Here is a 24,302-nt window from a genome sequence, read left to right on the forward strand (position 1 = left end):
AACATACGTAAAATATCAATAGGCGCCAGGTGGAAACATGGAACGCTAAATGAGTTGTCAACATGACATTTTTGGTAGTGTAGCCAACATTTATTTCCTTCGATAAGAAAGTGTTATTGAAAATATCGAAGTACACACCATGGTGTTTTTTTTTATTTTAAATGCACTGTTCAGTAAGTTTAACTATTTCGATTCGATAAGAAACCAATACCTTGTTCTTAATGTCAGGTAGGTATTCATAAAAGGTGTAGACCTTTTTATATCTAAATTATAGGTGTAGGTACCCTACTAGAGTGTACGGTACTTACATATTCAAGACAATTTAGCGTACAAACCACAGTAGAATGCACTGAGTGTAAATCTTTTGCAATAATAATGTATTTAATTACCTTGTTTAGCATTTTCAGATTCTTCCTTTTGCTTGAAAACGTCACACGTCACTACATTGACAGTTTTGACATATTTTGACGTTTCGCAAGTGATGGCAAGTTGTCAAAAATAGCGCATAATGTTTTTATTTTGATTAACTGTTTTGTGTATTATCAAGTGAAATAACATGAATTTAAAGACACTGAACGATATGTATTAATTCTCCAAAACTCGGAATGCCAAACAAAGGTAAGATAAACTAGCTATACACAAATTCTCGCGATTGTAAACCCTAGTAACTCTGGAAGATTAACATAGCGTTCCTTATATAAAAAACGTGGATACTCTTATTAGATCCATATGATTAGCTGCTACAAATCAAAAATCATCAAGTAATATTCATCCGGCCATTATTATACAGAAGAATTGCACCCCAGGCGTAGAGTAAATTTAAGCGCCAGAAAGGTCAAATTAACAAATAAAGTCTCTATAAAACGTCCTCGCTATCGTAATATTACACTTTTAACTTTCTCTAGCCTTTCTTAAACTAGATCTTATAATCCTTATCTTTAAAACATAAAGAATCAAACAAATGGTTACACAAACTGGTACCATGTTTACAGACATGAACCGCGCGCCTACGACGGAACCTAAGACGATATCTTCGCCGTCGCAGCATGGACCAGCTAATAAAACAGCTACCAATACTACCAAGGCTGTTGTTAGTAAGGTAAGTGCATTTGTATTGTATAATTAATGAGGGTTTTAATTGAAATACTGCAGAAAGTTAACCTTTGTAGCTTACAGGCAGTAAGGTGGTTTATAAGAAGTGTCTGAAAATAATACTCTCCTGTGGTGAGTTAAAACGGTCAAATGAACACAAATAGACTTGTTATTTGCTAAAATGGCCTCAAAATATAATCTTACAAATATTATCACTAGTATAATTTGAAATGACATGGTTTAAAAAACATTAATTGACAATATTTCTATTACATAGAGTTCTTCTGCATAATGATTTAGTTTCTCCATGATATTCTTTGAAAAACCAATGGCCTTGATTTCTAAATTACATCTAGGTACTCCAGTTGACCTAGGTGACATTTGCTCACTCTTTGTATGATGTATTATGTATGAGTTATTCTTAAAGTAAATAGCCTATATTACTACAATATTTCACAACATACTATTACATAATTATATGACACAGTTTTGTGGAAAAAACTGTTTGGTATTTATATCCTTACACATTACACATTTTGTTCTATAATACATACATCTATACTAATATTATAAAGCTGAAGAGTTTGTTTGTCTGATTGTTTGTTTGTTTGTTTGAACGCGCTAATCTCAGGAACTACTGGTCCGATTTGAAAAATTCTTTCAGTATTAGATAGTCCTTTCATCCAGGAAGGTTATAGGCTATATAACATTACGCTACGGCCATTAGGAGCGGAGTAGCAACGAAAAATGTTACGAAAACGGGGAATATATGACCCATTCTCTCTTATGTGACGCAAGTGAAGTTGCGCGGGTCAGCTATACATAATATAAGAACTGTTATGTCTGACATTGTAGACAGAGCTGTATAAAATACACCCTTCGTTACACCATTAATAATGTTAGTCTTATATACTTTATCTATTTATCTATCCAGCCCATTTCCACCCACTCTTGAGTATAGGAATTATTTATGTACTTACCTTATTTTATATGGATATTTCATCACAGCCACAGATTAAATGTCCATGGCCTCAAGTTAGCTGGCCTTAATTACCCATTGCTTCAAGTATTTTACTATAGGGTAAGGGCGCGTTCCCTCTTTGTCGACGACAGATAATTGTGTAGTTTTAAGAGTCGTGGCTTATATGTTTAAATGGAGGTGTTCAGATATAGAACGATACGATTTCGATCGTTACAACAATAAGTTGTTTAGTGGGAACTCTCCCTCAATAAAACAAAATGTTCATGAAGTATTGTATTTATTGTATAATTTGTCAATATGTTTGATGAGTGGTTTGTTCAAGATGTCTCTAACGTCTTTGGCGAACACGAAGTCTAGGTGGTTGAACTTGGGCCAGTTGACTGGCTGAACATCCTCAAGTACACCCATTGATTTGAGCTTCTTGGCTAGCCGCATTACTTGCTGTGGACATAATGATATTCATTTAATATTGTTATAATTCAGGCCTTATACATTTACTAGTGGAAACTTTAAAAAAATAAGGATCCATTTTTTGAGCTGTCTAGTGATTCGAACCTATGTCGTATGCTTTGCTGACGCGACTTCGGAAAAGAGTAAAGAAAAAAAAAAACGAAACAACTTTGATCGTTCTGTTCAGCTGTCTGTTGCTGCTATGTGAGTGTTTGTTTATTCTCTCGCATGAAAAGTCATGTAAGAGCAGAAACGAACATTCACTCATTTTGTCACATCATATACTTAATGTGGATACAGACTGCTACATTCTATACCTAGTTAGGATACATGGCGACAATAGTTTTACGTTCCGTCTTTCGATTCACTTCATCAGTCCTAATTCTTCGTATGATTATCTTCTTATCGTCATAGTAAAAGATTGTAAAGTAGACTTACAGATTTCTCGGTGAGCTTGTCATTCTCCCCATAGAATATCGACACGGGTATTTTGACGTTGTTCAAGTTGTACGGTGTCCCAGGATCGGACAAACCACTACCCCATGTTGTGAATTCTCCTGAAAAATACACAGTAGTTAGACGTGATATGGACACAATAAGGACAAGCAAGCCGTAAAATCAAATATGTATGGGAATCATAAATCGTTCTGCCGCGTGTACCTAATGAAATCTTTGGTTGGCTTAGTAAACTATCTACCATCTTATTTCGATAGGTTTTTATCATGGCGTTGTTGGGCACAAGCATGACGATAAGTATAATAATAGTATAATGATTGCTCCAGGTGAGCCTTATTGTTGTACTGCCAAATCGACGTGTGAATCTATCCTTGCATAGTTATACAGGGTGTCCCAAAACTCAACGATAATCTGAGACCGGATGAAAGGCCAAGTTATACCAGTTCTGGAAAAAATGAAAAAAAATCCATATCACTTAGTTCAGCAATAATAGACATTTTTTAAAAAGTTGAAATTCCACACCCTTGGTGGCATTTTCAAGTCCTGTGATCACCAATGTCAAAATTTCGCTGTGTTTTTTTGAATTTCGTGATCTTCAATAAATATGCTATTAATCGTAAGACAAAAATAATGGTTGCTGATAAAAGTTAATAACTACCTTGAATCGCAATCTTTCCAAAATGTTCCAATTGTCCATACGATGCAGGCTGGAATCTGTTCATTACTACTGGCATAATTTCCTGAAATAAAAAAGAAGCTTATTACTATTGTTACTGTTTTAATAATATTGACTAATTAATATTGTCTCTAGATAGAGATAAATATAAAGAAAAAAGTCATGTGGCGACTTCTAAAGCGTTTTTTACTGTTTCAATAGTCAAATTATAGCATTATAGCAGATATTTCCCATCACATGAATTCACTCTAGAAAGAACTGGAACAAAAATGCGCGGCGCAGCAGTGTTTCAGTCCAAAAACTGAGAAGAGAGACTTATATGCAAGGTTCGCCTTCGGAAAGAGACAGATTAGAATTATTATCAAGATAAATCGTGCATCCTAAAACTGTCTAATAAGTAGTTAGATAATATAATAGCAACGAGGTGCCAATGTAAACGTCTGATGCCCGGTTCCTGAGGTACATTTAGCGGTATTTTATCTATTCAAACTGTCATGTTTATCTGAGCTGAAACACTATTGGATAGATAAACTACTGCTAAATGTACCTCGGGAAACCGGGGGTGAGTACTTTAATATATCTTTCTTGTGTCTCTGTGCTGGTTTTACTAAATAAACTTTCTTCTTTCTCTTTCTTTCCAAGTATATCATCAGTCTTACCAGATCATTCTGTTCATAATCGTCCCCAACGACAGTGTATATGACGTTGGTGCACAGGTCTGAGTGAGGGTTCTTGAGGTCGCATAGAGACGCCACCAGAGCTTGTACCATCCATGGCTCGAGACACAGTACACCTCTCGCTCGGAACATTTTCTGGAAAGCAAATAAAATACATACCTACATAATAATGCCTGTCATACTTTAAAGTGTAGGTAGGGTGTATGAAATACATCCATCTTTTGCTATTTACAACGTCAGTACCTACATATAAAAACAATCTAAATTTCTCTACAGTTTCACTTTTTATTAAGCTAGATCCAATATTTTTTTAATTCTGTACATTTTAGGCAAACAATGAAGTAATCATTGTTTGCCTAAAATGTACAGAATTTCGATACGGTATCTATTTTATATTTGAACAAGGAGCTTCCCAGATTCCTCTATCAAAACTGTGACATGAATATCTATACTAAGAGCATTTGACGATCTACATCGACTGTTACCATTACCTACCGGTTTCTGAGGTACATGTAGCGGTAGTTTATCTATTCAATAAACTACCGCTAAATGTGCCTCAGAAACCGGACATTAGAAGATTATAATTACCGGTAACTCAAGTGTATTGAGCAGCAAGTCAGCCATTTGTCCCATATTATTGAGATACACAGCCGGAGCGAGGGCCACGAACGCGACGATCTTGTCGTTGTACTCCGGCTTCTGGGACAGCATAGTGAAGGTGCTGGTCGTGCCCATGGAGTAGCAGAGACACATGATCTTGTCCAGGCCGGTGATGTTCACCACGCGGTCGATCAGCGCCGGCATGTCGTATTTACCGTGCTCGTGGAAACTGCAATACAGATAGGCATATTTTTAATTTGTGTACATTATTTGTGATTTAATATTAATATCCTAATTAATGTAAGTTTCGAGGTAGAGGGTAATTTATAACTATGATTTTTACATAACCAGTTACACGTAGCGAGATTTGAAAACATGCAAATCTAGATATTCTCCACACTATAGCATGCAGGAAGGCATGACAGGGAGTCAGGCCTTCCTGCAATGGGTTTCAAACCTCACCCAGCTTCCAAATCCATTACTCTCACACTTAGTTCAATCCCACGAAAACCAGAAACGTCTCTCCTAAGGCTTCAAAGTGAAACCAAATTCCGTTTTAATTAAATTGTTTGATCGCTTATGCATTATGATATGAATTTCAGAAGTTACCTGTAGTCCCAAAATTTGGCCTCGTCTCTGGTTAGGTTTTTGTGCGCGGAGTAGATGGTTCCTCTCAAATTGCCGAGCCACACGTCGTACCCAGCATCAGCAAGGAGATATGCTAAAAATAAAACATATTTTACTTACTTTTTTGTTGTTGCTATTCGTATTCATTAGACTGCAAAGTTCGAAGACACTTTTTTCTTAAACGTTACTTTTTGTTCTGCCAACTGATCAAAGGTACTGACATTGAATTGACTTATTTCATTTTATGTCAATGCAAAGTCAAAAATTGGTATTCGGTGATAAAGTCTACTTATAATAATTACCTAATATATATTCAGCGCCGGTTATTACCAGCAATTATGCTGGGCATATTTACGCCATGGGGCAATGAGGCAAGGGGTGTTTGTAGGGATCGTACCAAGTGGCGTTCTTTAGTATCAGCTTTGGGAAAAACGCGTTATATAATGTATTTAGTATTTATGTATGTATTTTCGCCAAGGGTTCAAATAAACTTAAGACATTATAGGTATAGTTTTTACTCAATGCAAATTTTGTCAGGTCAGTAACAAAATGTAATCAAATCAGTGTATAGCCCCAATATTAGCCGATAAAAGATTAAAAATATATTTACCAAGACTTCTATTGGGGCCCATGATAACAAAGTCACTGGAGCTGCCCAACAGGCCAGACAAGATAAGGATGGCTTTCTTCCCCTTGGAGCTGGGGTCCCCAGTCCTCCTGACTGAGCGCCTCCCAGCCGGGATCCTGTGCAGCTGCAGCACGTAGCCATCTTCCGTGGTCGCTCGGTGCTTCTCTATTGGATACCCTGCCGCTTTCACCAGGCTCGGCTGGAAAATAACAAAAACTTCTAATGTATAAAAATGAATTGCCAAATGTGTTGCTGAGCGCTAAACGCAAGAACGGCTGAATCTATTCCACTAATTCTTTTTTAGTTATATTCCTCGAAGTACGAGGTTTGTTTTAAACGGAGAAAATAAATAAAAAATAAACATAATAACAGAGAGGCGGTACGAAGATCGCCGGGTCAGCTGGTTGCAAATAGATTATATTTACCTATTATTATTTACGATGTCAACGATAGGGTGAAGTGGAGGGAGAGTTTACGGAAGACTAACCCCACCACCATATGAGACGAATAGCTAGGAAGAGAGAGAGAGAGCTCTTACGAGAGGTCATGGTGAATAACCACAATACAGGTACGACAATTCACAGTAAACTAGCGCCATGGATTTATTCAATAACAATGCCATAACTTGACCTTGGAGATTACACTTTATTCACATAATTATCTCATATTACTCCATTAATCTAAAGGAAAAAAGTCTTCGTTAGACTATTGAATGTTAAGACTAAAGACTAGCCAGTCAAGTGTTGTTCATTAAAGTAAGTGATATGATAATAGTGTAATTGTAATCATCTCGTAATGAACTGCACGTGATGCTAGATTATCTGTAATTCAGACAACTGAAATCTTATAACGTAGGGCTGTTTCTGTACCTATTTGAGCGGGTAGGTATCTTTGCAATAAAATGCCGACGATTTTAGTGAATTGAAATTCAAATCATTTATTCGCTTAGGTCAAATATTGCGCTTATGGTAGTCGTTACAATTAGTCAATCTACCACTAAATAATAAAGTGCATTGGCTTAACTGTCCTCGCAAGCTAGGCGAACGCGACAATAATAAAGCGCTACCATGAGCATGATGAACTGAGCCTAAGACATGCCCAAGGTATTTTTTGAGGTGCATTACAGAAAATACCTATCAAGTTAAGGTTAAACATCACTTTCATACAATATCGTGGCCAAACATTACAAGTCCATCATAATCCTGGACCCGTGGCTACTCGTCAGCCCTAACATCGCAAGTTCACACGAGCATCCGGGCACGTGGCGTCCATTGTTATGTAATTACACTAATGCAAATGTCTAGCCTTGATTATTATCATTAAGTCGCTATTTGCCTTCTTTCTTCTTTCACGATTAGTGATTGATCTCGTTGTTTTGGCAGAAAGACTGAGTGAGATAGCAATCTTTTAGGCTAGGTCAACTTATTAAAGGCTCTGCTATTGCATTGTTAATATTCTTTACTAGCTGCCCCGCGCATCTTCCCTTGCGTCACATAAAAGTGAAAAGGTCATAATTTCACCCATTTTTGTAACATTTTTCAATGGTACTCTGCTCCTATTGGTTGTAGCGTGATGATATATAGCCTATTAATAGCCTTCCTCAGTAAATGGGCTATCCAACAGTAACATAATCCTTCTATTCGCACCAGTAGTTGCTGAGATTAGCGCGTTCAAACAAACAAATAAACAATCTCTTCAGCTTTATAATATTAGTAAAGATTCCATCAGTTTTTAACCTACGTAAGGAAAAAGATATTCTCTAGTCACAGATTATTCGATTACTTTGGATTGGAAGAATGTGCGTATTTCATCTACATATATGTCAGGAGCATTCTCCAGAATTACTGTATTCGTTTCCAAAATATCTTCAACCGTTATAAAGCTGCGATATGAATGCGAATTAACTTTGTTATCCGTTATTCTGTTATAACTAAACTTAAAACCGTTTTTACGTTTCGTTTATGTGCTTGAGTTTTTGACAGATTATCAAGGTAGTAAAAAATATTTAATTTTGTACGTTATTTCTTTACATGGTTAAAGTAACAGACAGTCTTATATTATAAAGTCACAAGAAAAAACGTTTTCATTTTCTATCTAAAGTCGGACAGTATAACATTTTTCCTCCTGATGTGCAGTAAGGAGTGGGTAAAAATGGGTACCTACATAATTGTTCTTAAGATAACTCAAAAAAAAAATAAACTAGGTACCTTACAAAATTAAGCATTAATTTCGGACACTAATATTTAAAAAAATATTGAGCTGCAAAATTTTACCTAATTACCTAACATCACGCCTGACACACACGAAAGTGTATTCAGAGCTGTAAATACAACCACTTTTCGCCATACTTTAACTTCATAGGCAGCAAAATGATAAGTCATACGCCTATAAGTGATCAGAGAAATAACAATAATAAAATGCAAGTAGACTGTTTACTACAAACGATGTCAACCATGAACTGTGTATACCACCATTGATTATGGTTATTATGTATAACATACAGGCCAATGTGTCGAGGCCACAAACAATCGATTTGAATTTCGTTTTATAACATTTGTTTAATAATTGTGTATTTAATTCAAAACTAGCTTCTTTGACGTGGTAACCCAAAATAGTAATTAATCTATAGGTATATGTAATCTTTGATAGAACATTGAAAATACAAACATATCTTTTTAATGCTGCCCATAGCCGGTTGCGCTCACCGGTCGGTAAACGATCTGTGGGTTAAGCAACCCTTGGCGCGGTCACTCCATAGATGGGTGACCGCATAGTGGTATTTCAACTGGGCGTCTCCGTGCTTCGGAGGGCACGTTAAAAGTCGGTCCCGGTTGCTATCTACCACGATAACAGTCGTTAAGCCATGTCAAAGGCCTTCGGGCGGCTTGAACAACTTTGACACTAGTTTGACCACTAGCCATACGACAATAAGAAGAATGCTGGTATACCAGACAATACAGAAAATACATTATTACTCTTGTTAATCAGTGCTTGAAACATACCAAAGATTGAAAAAGGTTTAAAAGTAGCCATCCCATCTCGTATCAATCCTGGTTGTAAGCTACCTGTGTGCTAAATTTTATCAAAATTCCGTCTATAAACATATCGCCGTTGTCACTGGTATCCTTGCAGTGGAAGGCAGGAATGATCAAATTCTATGGTTATTCGACATTTATAATAAAAAACAAACAAGATCAAATGCTGAGAAAAAACTAATTTAAAATTATCTCTGAGTAATCTTTTAGGATTTTGGAAGTAGCATAGTTTATTACCCGTGTCAACGTGATAAATAGTGTTATCTTATAATCTTAATTATCGTCTGAACATAGAATGTTGCTGTACGGGTAGGTATAGCCTGTTTTAAACACTACCCAATTTAAAATTTTGAAAAACTAAAAACCAAAAAACTAAACTAATATCATAAAAATAATAAAATAATATTTTATGTGTTATTATATAGCAACCGTCTGGGAGAGTATGGAGAGTATAAGACTGGTGATCTGGAGGTCTCGGATTCGAGTGCCGGGTCGGAAAAGGTGCTAACGGCCTTTTCCGAATTAGATTTTTTTCTTAAAACAATACCCCGGAGTTTGGTAACAAACCCTGTATATGGCCAGTGTTGGGTCAATCAACTAATTTTTTCAATCAATTGATTAGTCATGACTAATTTAGTCATGAATTATTTAGTCATGATTGAATTAATCATGAGTAAAAATAATAATCATAATCATGATTAAATAAATTAGTCATCAATCATTTAATGATTAAATGACTGATGACTAATTTATTGTATTTTTGTATGATGATTAAACAAAAAAAAATAATTCAGGTGACATAATTTTAGTTTAATTGAACACATCTATAAAACTATAACTGATCACCACCTTAAGTTGACTGCAAATGTGCAAATGTGTATTTTTGCAAATATGTACCTGTGTAAATAAAAAAAAAAATAAACTGATTCTGTTGTAAAACTAGCTTTAATTAAAAACCTGTGATTAACAAATCAACAGTCATGGAACGTAGACTTGAAAAGCTTAGTTTTATTTAACTATTATTTTTAGTCATTAAAATTTTAGTCATGATTGAATAACTAACACTAACACTAATTAATCATCAATCACGACTCATGATTGAATTTTTTTAGTCATTATTCATTAGTCATGAATAAATAATTTAATCTTAATCATCAATCATCAATCAAACTAAATTTTGCCCAACACTGTATATGGCAATAGGCTTGTTCCCTATTTCATGGGACTAACATTGTTAATGGCAAAATAGGTGTTTTTTAGGTACACCTTCGAATATAATTGGCATGATTTTACATACTTACCTACTTATGTATGATAAAAAACTGAAATAAAATAAGTTTTAAGAATAACTAAAAACCATTTTATTTTAGTTATTTTAACGGCCTTCGGTGGCGTTTGAACCTGGAATGCTAAATAAACAGGTTATTTTTAAATTTAATTGGTACAGTCGCGAACATAAATTTATCTCTACAGCCACAATTACTTATAAAACGAATATGCAAATTGTGACTGCAAATAAATACGCCTTATTACATTCAAACGATCTATTTATTATGTTGAGAACATGTAAAAATAGACTGGGGTTAAATGATTACCGTTTTAGTATTCTATAATTGTTTCTGTATTATGTGGTTCGATTCCCGGTTTATTTGAGCTTTATCTAAATCAAAATTGTTGTAAACTAACGCTCTAGCCTTGTTTAAATTCAGTTATTGTGGACAAATCACAAAATCTTAATAATTTACACCCTAAAATCTTCCTCGGCAATTGCTCTATCCATTGGTGAAAACAGCACGAAAATTGTAAAAAAGTCGGTCAGTACATTTTGAGTTAATTGCAACCAGACAAACAGACGCGGTGGAGGGACTTAGTATTAAAATATATGAATGATTATTCCTTTCAGAGAATTTCTGTATCGGTGATTATGGGCCATGATGTTATAGGCACATAATATACTTTAAATATTGATTACTTTTTCTTTTATTTTGTATGTCTGTTTTGATATTTAATTCCTTTCAGAAGTATCACCCCACGGCATAATTTTTGCCATGATAGTAATTTAAAGTTAATGACTGTAAGTAGATATAATTATTTAGATTATAATAATCTCACGTTTATGAACCGGATTTCGTTTAGGATGATAGAGACTGACTGTCCTCAAGTTCTTATTGAAATACTAACATTAATGACAATAAGATTAATTTAAATAAAGATATAATAGGTTTATAGTTGTTATATGGTTTATAATAGGTGTAGTTATTAATATACGTCTCACAAGTAATTATCTGTAATTACTTTTAATATTAAAAGTATTTCATTAATTATTTTGCCATTGTTTGTTAAATGTCCAATGTTGTCTGTTTGTTACTTACGGCTAAACCACTAAACTTATTTAGATAAAATTTTGTAAGGAGTAATCTGTAAAGCCGATTTCATATCCTTCTCTTTGAAAACCAGTCGGGATGAAAGCGTTTACACGAGTAAGGCCACACGTGTCCGCTAGTGTTTATAAATACAATGAATCACCGAAATATTATGTTAGCGTATAACTTTGAGCAACTAAACCAAGTTGAATAATATTTTTTATATGTTTGTAACTGCCGATTCAAGATTTTTATTGGATCAAAATTCCCCCGGGAATGGAATCGTCGGGATACAGTTGTCTTATATCCGAACGTAGTCAGACCACACCGCTAGTAGTTTATAGAATCACGATAATTCCATTATTAAAAGAGCCACCCATAAAGCTGAATATAGAATCATCTGTAAATCTTATCTGTGCACGTTCAAGGAAATAAAAACGTACACACAACGTACGCGCGTTACATATTTGAATGAGGAATCTGCGCCGGCGCACGCGCATCCTACACTAATAGTGTTGGCGCAAATTTTGTCTGTCTGTTTGTTTTAACTGCTAAACTGCTGAGCCGAATGCGATGATATTATGACGCATCCTACGCTAATAGTGTAAAGGCGAATTTGTCTGTCTTTTCGTTTTTACTGCAAAACTACTGAAATGAATACGATGACGTTAAGGCTTGAACAAGATTGTTGCTGTTGTAAGCGAAATGTATGTTGAAACATACGATTAAATTCCTTTTTTTTTTAGATAAAATGTAATCATGGACTAAGTAGTTCAACAGCTTAGTAGGTTGTAATTCTATTGTCATAATATCAAGCACGTTACCAAGTTACGCTTATCCAATGATATTAAGTTTTTCGGACATATCTTAAAGCATGCAAAGTCTCCAACCTACACCAGCGTATTGGACTCAAAACTTAACCCCTCCCTCGCAGAAGATTCCTCTCCTTGTACAGCAGCGGGGTAGTCATGGGTTAAAATAAAAATATATTATTTATTAGTCAAGTTGAAAGCCACGGTCAAAGGTAGTATGTGAACAAGGAATCCGGCGCAAGCGCATGATATAATAGTAACGTGAGGTGAATCTAGCGAGTCCATTGTGTTACTTTTTACAACGGCCTTTGTATTGACACCATTATGTCGTTCGCGTGTTTCTTTCAAATTCATGTTATTTATAGGCTATATTATAGTAACCAACGGTCCTGTATGTTGTGAATGAAACGAAGTTTGTAAGGATAGTAGCGTGGTCTGGTCTCTGCCTACCCTCTACCTCTCAGCTTATTTATATGCTACTAGAATCTGAAGCCGCCCGCGATTTCGTCCGCGTGGAAACCCTTCCCGTGTAAATTCCGATCCCTTGGGAACTCCGGGATAAAAAGCCTACGCTGGGTCTTCAGCTACCTACGCACCAAATTTCATCGTAATCGATTCAGTAATATTTGCGTGAAAGAGTAACAAACATCCACACATGCTTACAAACTTTCGCATTTATTTATAATGTTAGTAGGATTTTCAGGCAGACCAGCCCAGCAGTGATTACTAAAATTTTTCTAAATTTTAGTAATCACTGCTGGGCGGGAGTTTGCTCCGTTTATGAAGGAGGGGCTAGATCTTGATTCCATCCCGCTGGCCAAGTGTGGTATTTTCCTGAAGCTATTTCAAGACTATTTAAAAAAATATTGGCATGGTTCTCGGGTTCGCTATGTTTTTTTTTCCAATTTATCTGGTAATTTTTGACTACGCTCGGAGAGTAAGCAGCCTGTTATGAGACAATATGCTCGCTCTTTTTTATCATCGTAAAGAGACCGTGCCCAGAATTCTTGAAACAGTTCTTAAAGGATAATTCCAACTGATGCTTGACCAGTCAAAGTGAGTTCAAAAGAAAATCTATAACCCATTCTTCATCAGTCAAGGCCAAATCTGCGAAGAGACTCGTGCATATTTAATTACAGGGCCAATATTATTTACTAACCCTAGGTACCTTACTATACAGTAATTTTGGATAATAATGTCTGAAGTACTTCGTCAAATTGAATAGGTTTCATTACTATTAAATACATTTTAATGAGATTTTTTGTTCCTTAAATGGCTGAACTATTATAAAAACGCTTTGATAGTTAAATATTTCCGTCCGTTTCAAATTATAGTTAGGGAAAATGCGTGTACAATTATGATATATTTTGAAACCAATTTCAATATTTCTTTGTTAAGTGATTGACCTTTCCAAACCCAATTAAAACTCGTAGTTTCGTAACCTATCCGATATAATACAGGACAAGAGGCTCGCCTTCTATTACATGGGAGTAACAAAACCTGGGTATATTTATTCATATCTGTGCATACCTTCTAGTATAACAAGCATGATGTTGAAAAATAGTTCAGGCAAACTTGTATATGTAATTTTGGTCACAAGTGATAAGGTATTATGCCATATACCGATCACTTTACCAGGTTACTACAGAAAATGTACCAATAAACATTGTAAACACAACATAACTCGGAAATCGAACCTTGTGAGTCGGCAGGTGCATATAAAGCCGGTACTTCAAAGGAAAATACCTTTTATTATACTCATCCAGTGGTTTGTTTTATTACAGGTATCAAATGATTTCATTAGCGTGATATGATGTCATAATAATTAACATCAAATATAGTTGCACAATAACAAAGTTACTTTAATATGATCATTAATCAAGCACCGTATAGACGCAACAAACGCATTGAATAATTATAAAATAAAATTATTTACATATAAAGTGCATTAACATATCTCCTGAGAATAATATTCTAGTTACGGAGAATTAATTTATCAAAACAATGCAACGATTCTAAATGACTAATACCTACTAGTGGATCTGCCATACAATATAATTCTGTCTCAACTTTGGGCTGTCTGCTCGTCCCTTTCGCTATAATAGACACCTATAATGGACATTTTCGACACGCGTTATAATTCAGCTAATTTACATAAAACAAAAATTATGGACATTAAAACCTTTCTCATGAATAATTCTACTTATTGGTGACAAAAGTAAGAAGTAAGTAAGAAAAAAGAAGAAATTCATTAAGTAGTTTTGTGTTTATCGCGAGCAAACAAACAAACAGACTGACAGACTGACGCGGCGAAAGGATTCGTTTTATAATATCCAGCGATCATCAAGTAATCATATGGGAATGTGGGAAACCACCGCTATCATGTACTTTAACTTGAATAGCTTGACATTTCGGCGCCCGGCACAAATTACACTGGCCTAACCTTTCTAATTAATCACAGTAAGGTATCACACCTCATAGAAATTTCAGTAGCTACTTTTTGAGATCAGTTCCAGCAGACAAACAGTCGCGACGGGGGAGTTTGTTACATAATATATAGCGATGATTATTATCTATAAATATTATTTATATATGAATCTCTTGTCACGGAGGCGGTTATCAAGGGACGCGATCACAATGCGGAATCGTAGCCGCGTGCTTTATTGTTATAAATAATTGTAACAATCGTATGCATGTTATGTCTGCGTCTGCGCAGGTTTTGTACCGCGCGACCTGAACAATAGGTTCAAGCCGCACGTGGCATTCGTGTTCAAATTGCAATTGTCTTGCTTTACAACAGAAGACTGGCTACTTAGTTGCTAATTTGACAGATAAATTGCTTATGCAATAGTAAATTTTGTATAAGGATAAAGTACTTCTCGAGGAGCTCGTGCCTTAGTTAATTACAGCCGCGCGGATCGATCTCTGAGGTTAAGTCACGCTTGTCGAGGTATGTCTGTGGATGGATGACCATCCTATACGTATCGGGTTTCTACTTGTTTCGGAAGGCACGTTAAATTGTGGGTCCCGGCTGTCATTTTTATAGATCTTTGACAGTCGTTAACAGTAGTCAGAAGCTTGAAAGTCTGACAACAGTGTTATCCAACCCAGGTATGAGGTAACTGTGTTGTGGAGGTCAGATAGGCAGTCGCTCCATGTAAAACACTGGTATTCAGCTGAATCCGTGAGACAGGAAGCCGACTCTAACATAGTTTGGAAGAAATGCTAGGCTGATTTATTAACTGTGCTACGGAGTCCGGTTAGTTCCTTGAAAGTCGGGATTTTTATTTTAATGTAAAGAAATGAATTAAGTAATAAAAAAAAAAATAATTTTAAAGGGTTGTAGAATCTGCACCATGAAGTAAATAGACTTATATTACATCTAACTAACATTTATCTATAATTTACTGAAAGGCTTACTTAAAAGGATAGTAATTTCTACCACGTGTAATCTTTGAATTGAAACAAGGACTCAATTAAGTACTTATCAAGGTATATAATTTTCTCCTATACAAAGTTAATGCACCAAAACATGTCATTTTCATCTAAACAATGTAAGTATTATAGATTGAGAAATAGTTGTTAGAAAAAAGCCTAGTCTGATAGTGTAATTGTTAGTTATTGCTTATTGTGTTCATGTAATTAAGCGACTAAGTGTCGATATTAATTAAATCATTTAACAAATTACCTTGAACTTTGTCGTTCTAATTTAAACCTAATTCTACTTTTTTACGGTTTTTTAATTTATTATGGATCTCCAACAAAAAATACACTTTACGAAAACAGAATTACATTCAAGGTTGGTTTAGTATCCAAAGGGGAAAAACAGGACTTCGCTGTCTATCGATAGGCTGTATCTCATGAACCGTGATAGTCAGACATTTGACAATATCACAGGTGATGTATTTATGTTGCCACTATAACAACTAATAATAATAAACGTAATAAAATAAATTAAACAATGAAAGGAAATCCTTTGCGCGCGAATTTAACTCGCACTTGACCGGTTTTTTTAATCAAATGCACCTTCATAAGAACAGTAGCTAGGTAAGAGTATGTGTTTATACTATGGGTCAATTTTCTACCAAACTTAGTATCACGCCTGTTACACAAAAAGGTGTAGGTATAGGTGAATGAAATATACGTTTTTGACGCCCCTGGGATATTTCGCCATATCTAACTTTTTACTTCAGGTAATTAGAAAGATCACACATTCGCAACCAATAGTACTGGCTGTAGAAAATCGTGCTATTGAAACCAACATTGATGTAAGAAAGCATAAGTAACTCTCGTAGACATAAGCTACGGCCACTACGGCGTAGCAACACAACAACCGTACACTCTCCTTGTATTAACGTACAGTAAAAGATAACATAGAGTTGTAGAGCCTCTATGTTATGCCTCTATATCTCTATGTTATCTATGTTATACATTCGTTCAAACTCGTGCTGCTTATATACAGAGTTATGTATAAGACACCATAATATTCGCAAGTCTATATACCTAACATCATAAGCAACAACTAATGTTGACAAATAACAGCCGGGACCCACAATTTAACGTGCCCTCCGAAATACGGGGCATTACGGGGCAACTCGATATGCATAAGATGTTCACCCATCCACAGAACAACCTGGGCAAGCGTAGCTTAACCTCAGAGATCGATCCGTGTGGCTGTTGTTAACTTCTATTCATACTTATATGTTATAGCTTAAATGCAATTGAATAGAATAACTACCGCTAAATGTACCTCAGAAACCGGGGGTAAGCCACGAGCTCCTCAACGTCTGATTAACTAACGTTAAATAAATGACGTAAAACGGCTATTGCCTTATAATATAATTCTTCTGTAAGTGTTTATGTCACAGAACTTCTCTTAAACGACTGGACCGATTTTGATGAAATTTTTTGTGTGTGTTCAAGATCAGTTTGGATCTGAGAATGGTTTAGATTCACAATTTTGTCCGCTGGACAATGTTTTTTTGACGTGTAGACAGGACAACGTCTGTCGGGACCGCGAGTTGCCTTATAATTTGCTTGCCGATCTTACACTCATCGCTATTGTTTCATAATTAATGTATAACATAATTATGTAAATAAGTGTGTAAGTAATTAGTGTGTCTGTATAATCAATATGCATAATACATGAACACTTGAACTTGTACTAATGACAGGAGTTTTCACGCCTGTCTGATTTAAATACATCGCGTTAGTCACCATTTTAGTCTTTACATAATTTTTGTAAGTAACAAGAGGTTAAGCTGCGCTCGCCGAGGTTGTTCTGTTGATGGGTGACCATATTGTAAATACCGAGTTCCTCCGTGTTTCGGAAGCCACGTAAAATTGTGTGAACGAAAGATATTTGACAGTCGTTACCAGTAGTCAGAAGCTTGTAAGTCTGACAACCAGTTTTACAGAGGGGTATCGTAACTGGGTTGTGGAGGTCAGATAAGCAGTCGCTCCATGTAAAACACTGGTATTCAGCTGCATCCGGTGAGACTGGAAGCCGACTCCAACATAGTTGGAAGAAAGGCTGATTGATTCATCTATGTGTTACTAATAATCCTTGTGCAAGCTCTGGTTAGTTATTAACACTCTTATTCATAAAAATATATGAAGTTATGAAAGGCTTATATAAAGAGTTTTGTTTCTTTCACTCCTTAGCGAAATGAAAAAAAGAAAATATATTGTAGTAGTTTTTTAACTTAAATGGGTTTAAGTATAGTGTGTTTATGAATAAGAGGGTTAGTGTTTTGTCCCTTTCAAACAATTTTAAACTGCGTATAACTAATATAATTAAAACACTGTATTACTAATCAAAGCTTACAGAGTGTTTTTTAGCAAGATAGTTTATATTATTATCTGCATAATCTGATTATACAGCCTAAAATATAACCAGATCTGGTTTTATTTTATGTTCTTTAGTTCACGGAAGGTAGAAATTAAATTCGTAACATAATTTATTACCAACCTTAACGGACAAAATATTAATTCATAAATATTTTGGATTAAATTCTTTATATTCAAGCGCTAAGTTTGGAATCGAACTAGTTATATAGCCTTGTAATGTGCGTGTTGTAACGCACTATACGGAAGACGGTGACTTTATAGGATTTAAAACAGGTTTGTTTAATTTGAAGCATCGGTAATAACGTGATGATGAATGTTTCATAATTGTTTTATATGTAAACAACCTCTTACCCTCGGTTTCTGAGGTACGAATAGCGGTAGTTTATCTATTCAATAGCGTTTTAAATCATATAAAAAACTGTTTGAATAGATAAACTACCGCTTCTTTTTCTTCTTATCGTATGGTTAATGGTCAACCTAGTGTTAGATACTATATGATACTGTAAAGGAGTAGGCAGAGACCATAGATCTGTTTTGCTTCTGGTTTTGGTATGTTCCCAGTAGTACCCTCTACTTATGTCCTCGGGGTGACAACTGGGAATTTTCTTCCAAATTCCAAATGGAAGTGTACCCTAGTTTTAGATGGCTATGTTAAGTTAAAGATAATTTGGGAATGATTTTAAAGTCAGGTATTTAAGACAAACACTTTACGTTCAAATATCAATAGCTGTTAAATACCAATAATTATAATGATAATAATTATAATTGTTTTATGAACTGTGAAACTTGATATAATTGTACACTTGCTGCACGAAGCTTAACTATTTTACGATTATGTTTAAAATCGCCTTTATGTTAACAACTAATAAAATACTTTGTAACTGTCACTATGTATTTATGTCATTCAGTTACTAGGACCTAAAAATTATATGCATTAATACCTATCTGTACTAATAATATTATAAAGCTGAAGAGTTTGTTTGTTTGAACGCGGTAATCTCAGGAACTACTGATCCGATTTGAAAAAATCTTTCAGTGCTAGATAGCCTATTTATTGAGGAAGGCTATAGGCTATGTATCATCACGCTACGGCCAATAGGAGCGGAGTAGCAACGAGAAATGAGAGAAACGAGAAACAACACATTCTCTCTTATGTGACGCAAGCGAAGTTGCGCGGGTCAGCTAGTTTTTATAAAAGAATCAACGCTACGCGTTTTCCTTTGCTTGGGGTTTCCGTGTAGGTCACATTTTTCAGTGGTCTTATTACAAGCTCGATAGTACAAGCTCTACTTAGTTTGGATTCTTGTTATCAGATGACCGTGTGTGTTGTCCAAAAATATTGATAGATCAGTCTAATTCCTATATCATATTAAACGATAATTATGCATGTGAAAAACAAATAAATAATTAATTTTATTTGTATTTTTTATGCATAGAAACTTCATCGCAACTTACTGGTGGTTCGCAAAAAGTTAATTTCGATGAGTCTACCTGCCTTCCTGAATTATATTATTTGCACCTTATCAAAGGTCTACCTGTTCAAAAAAATTCCCGGCTAAGACTTATAAAATAGGTACATTTTTTTCTGGCTATATTTGGTCGATTGAAAAAAAAAATCATTGTATAAACTGTACTCACCACTGGCATCATCATTTCTTTTTTTATCTGCGCCTCACATATCACAGCAAAGAACAAAAACAAACACAATTTTATAACCACACTCATTGTTTGAAACACACTAAAAACACCACAAAAATGTCAAAAATTGTGCTAGCTAGAAATAAAATTTGTTATATTTTTGAAAATGCGCGCGTCGGCTGCGCGTGGTACACTCGGCCGGCGCGCGTCCATCAAGGGCTTATATCCTTGATGTTTTGCACGCATCATACGTCATCAGCTACGAACGTGACCGTCGCCGTGAGATCTTTCATTGATACGTAAACAATTGCATCGGCCGGTAAACTGTACCGATAAGATATATTGCGATTTATTGCTGATTAATCTGTTTTACCACATTTCGGTGAGTTGATTGGGTTTTATGCTCTAGTGTAATTAGTTCGGAAGTTTCATTGTGAATTCTCCACTTTCGTTTATAAATGTGGGTATTAAAATATACATTTCAATCATATCTATACTTATATTATCTATACTTCTATACTCATCTATGTTTTTTAAAATCTATGTTTTTTAAAAAGCTGAAGAGTTTGTTTGTTTGAACGCGTAAATCTCAAGAACTACTGGTCCGATTTGAAAAAATATTTCAGTGTTAGATAGCCCATTTATCGAGGAAGGCTATAGGCTATATATCATCGCGCTCCAACCAATAGTTCAAACAAACAAACAAACAAACAATCAAACAAACAATCAAACAAACAATCAAACAAACAAACAATCAAACAAACAAACTCTTCAGCTTTATAATATTAGTATAGATTCTCTCTTATGTGACGCAAGCGAAGTTGCGCTGGTCAGCTAGTGGGTCATAATTTTCCCCGTTTCTGTAACAATTTTCGTTGGCTAAAACAGAATCCCTTCAGCATTATTACACGAATGTGTTACTGATGAATAAAATTTGTCACAACGAATCGTAATGTTTACACGTGTGATATCGCACAACTCAAAAACGGCTTAGGTAATACGACTTAATTTCTAAAAGTGTCTTCTGGCCACAGGAACGGTTTTATGAAGAGAAAACACTGACAGAAAATGCAAAGAAGATTTGTTAGTGGAGCTGCGCCAGTCAACTGGTTATATAATAATAATTGTTTTTTTCGGCAGTGTAACAAGATTTTTAAAAACTATTTTAACGATTTATTGTTTGTTTAAATATTAGCCGGTTATTTTCATAGATGAGTGACCGCTAACAAGTTTCTAAGCTTTGGAGATGAGAGATTATGTTATTAATCCTGCCTTGTAGAAAAATCTAGATTTTGTCTCCAATTTTTCCTTATACACTGAGTCAATAATAACATTAGGTATTATGTCATGTTCAAACACCTTGAACATAACGAAATATCTAAAACGAGATTTTATATTTTATCTGATACTAATGATACTATTGATTGATAATCTAGTAGTACAAGCACGCGCCCTCTAAAGTGGTAGAGTTCAACCCTAAGGCACCTTAATAACTTTAAAAAGCTTTTGTATTTGAAAGAAAACGTGATGAAACTTGCATGCTTGAAAGAACAGTTCTTGTAAATATACACACATATGCATACCCGAAGTAGTAAATGTGTTACACTCACATTTCGCTATTTACAATGATATTCCCACATATTAAGGGCAGAGCTTATTTAAACAACCATATCACTAAATATTGGGGAAATAAATAGCTTTGCCCAAACCGGAATCTCGAACCTCGTCATCGGCCGTTGCGTCGCAAAGGTATACAGCGCGATCCACTAAGTTAGTATTTTGTTTCTCAAGAATATAACGAGATAAAGTATTTATGTTACCGGGAAACACCAAGATATCAAATATGACAGGCGGATTCTCCCAAGTAAACTTAGATTAGTAATGAGAGTACCTAGCACCTATTTATCTAAAATCTAATAGAAAAAACCAAAATTTCACCCATTCCATATATTGGTATTATAGTATGTCTATATTATTCCTACTTATGTTCCTGCCCAAAAATCTCTCTCAAAGACTATTTCATGCATTCTTAAATACTATATGGCCAAAAATTTTGAATGTACAATGAACTTGAATAATACATCATTTTCTGCATTATGCTGCTATAATATTTTTTTTCTATTGTTAGTTATAGTTCATAATACAACTTTGTATAATTTGAAATTATGCGAACATATACAGTTTTTCAATTAAATTAATAAATGTCCTGGATGCGTAACCCACTTATCGTTTACCGCTCTTCTAACTATGAGTCTTCAGGGAAATAAGTAGGTAATACTTACTTACCTTAGGTCAGTGATAACTGGGCTTCTCCCAAGGAAACTCAGTAGTACCTGCTTGGTTTTTCACTCGTCGAAATTCGTCTGCCTCATCGCACCTGATTGCTTCAACGATAATCCATTTAAATCGTGTTTCCCAGACACTAATAGGTAAATTACTTGCAGTTTAGATTGAATTGTTTCGACTACAGATGACTGCACGTGTTTTAGCTTCATATACACTTCTTCTTCTTCTTCTTCTTCTTGTCGTATGGTTAGTGGTCAACCTAGTGTCAAAGTTGTTCAAGCCGCCCGAAGGCCTTTGACGTGGCTTGACTTTTTACGTACTCTCCGAAGCACGGAGACGCCCAGTTCAAATACCACTATGCGGCCACCCATCTATGGAACGACCACGCCAACGGTTGCTTAACCCGCAGATCGTTTACCGACCGGCGAGCACAACTAGCTATGGGCGGCTCTCATAATCCCATAGCACTGGTCAACTCAGTCCCTGGACCAAATATTATAATAAAAAATACATGTTATGAATCCGAAACGTTGTTTTACGTCAAGGTAACAATATAATATGCATTGATCAGCAATTCCATTCAGTAAGGTGTGTGTAACGCATATGTTTGCTGTTTTCTTTGTGATTCAGTTTAAACGGTATGCTAACATGATGCGATTGGCATGCGCACCGTGCCCAGAATACTAACGACCCATTGTTGTGGAACTGAATTTTTGGTATAGTATTATAATTTGACATAATATGACTTAAGTAATTGTCCGTGTACTTGTAGTATAAGCTGTAGTATAGGCTGCGGATCGCGAGGTCTCGAGTTCGATTTATGGGTCGGGCAAATGCTGTAGGCCTTTTCTAATTTACATTTCAACATTTTAAGTAGAGCCGGGTCTTTAGGAATAATCCCCCCTGTTAAAATTTTCGGTACTCTACGATTTTATTCTATTGACTGAAAGCAGGCGTAAAGGTGAAAGAAAAATATTATAGACATTGCAGGTTACGATAATAAAGTAATATGGTAATTAAATTTATTATAAATTACTCTTGCATTATTAATGAAATACATGAATACATACAGTTGCATTGTAACAGGTGTCTGTTAACTTAGTTCATTTATCATATAAATAAACATTTTACATTTAGCCTTTATACAGTAGCGAGCTCGTCTAACATTTAGAAATTTTATTTATTTTCGTCGCCGAATTCTAATCCATAAAATCCTTGGTCACTTTACCCTATATGCTAAGAAGAACCCTATATACTCTATTTTTAACCGACTTCAAAAAAGGAGGAGGTTCTCAATTCGCCTGTATATTTTTTTTTATTTGAGAATGCAAATTTTTTTACCGTGCGTCATCAAAATTGTGTGGTTATAGATTTTAATTACTTAAATAAATTGATATAAGAATAAGAGCAATATGATCAAATTGTCATTAGTAACCCGGAGTTTAGTTAATGTGACCTATTGGGTCGGTCATGTACGTAGAGGTCTTTCCAATTAGGTATTAAAATGTACGAGGTGTAATAAAATAATTAAAACATACTTAGTATAAAAAGGATATTGTGAATAACGTTACTGATTTTTTAATGTAAGGGTCAATGACCTAGTTTTAGAATTAATTGTTTAAAATGAGATTATTGGAAACGTGATGACACTTGGGTTATTGGGTCGTTCTCCTGAAAATAAAAAGCAGAAAATATCGAACCACTTACTTAGATTTTTTAACTCTAAAATGTTGCAAAATAAGAGAATCGTAAAAGAATTAAATAATTGTGTTTAAATAGTTTTTTCTTCTGTTTTAGACTCACTAAAAGAACAATGATTTTGGTTAGTCCTAACACGATGATTAATCTTCCCGCTTCAGTCTTCTCCTTGTGTCTCACCTTTTATTTATCAAGAAATAGCGTCAAGAATATAGTTAATGTGTGTACAAAAGCCTTTTTTTAAACTTGGGGAATGCTTTATGCATAGACCTAAGTAGAGTGCAGAATTATGAGGCGCCTGACGTCAACCCTCTTTGAGAATCATACAGTTTAACAGGAAATTTAGTGTAATGGTATAGGAATCGGGGATTTAGGTGGGGCAACTTACTGTGCGACACAGCAGCTGTAGGGAAGGAGTTAGTGAAGGCTACA

At 35.1% G+C, this 24,302-nt stretch overlaps 2 protein-coding genes across 2 annotated transcripts in view; one reads left to right on the forward strand and one right to left on the reverse strand.

Annotated features, from left to right (window-relative positions):
• Positions 1–483: 483 nt before the first annotated feature.
• Positions 484–24,302, forward strand: part of crm (cramped chromatin regulator) — a 40,621-nt gene continuing 16,802 nt past the window's right edge. Inside the window, exons 1-2 of the mRNA XM_076126045.1 lie at positions 484–618; positions 993–1,099. Coding sequence (XP_075982160.1) covers positions 606–618; positions 993–1,099 — 120 coding nt within the window. The 5' untranslated portion in view covers positions 484–605. The remainder of the gene's footprint in view (positions 619–992; positions 1,100–24,302) is intronic.
• On the reverse strand, positions 2,335–20,097 carry LOC142980551 (lipase 1-like). Its single transcript, XM_076125998.1, has 8 exons — positions 19,887–20,097; positions 6,171–6,387; positions 5,543–5,654; positions 4,922–5,162; positions 4,316–4,468; positions 3,639–3,720; positions 2,963–3,081; positions 2,335–2,515 (listed from the first exon to the last, which is right to left on the reverse strand). Exons 1-8 carry the CDS (start codon positions 19,971–19,973, stop codon positions 2,336–2,338), a joined length of 1,191 nt encoding a protein of 396 aa, XP_075982113.1. The 5' UTR covers positions 19,974–20,097; the 3' UTR covers position 2,335.

This window comes from Anticarsia gemmatalis, chromosome 18 (genome assembly GCF_050436995.1).
Source record: "Anticarsia gemmatalis isolate Benzon Research Colony breed Stoneville strain chromosome 18, ilAntGemm2 primary, whole genome shotgun sequence".
Classification (NCBI taxonomy): domain Eukaryota; kingdom Metazoa; phylum Arthropoda; class Insecta; order Lepidoptera; family Erebidae; genus Anticarsia; species Anticarsia gemmatalis.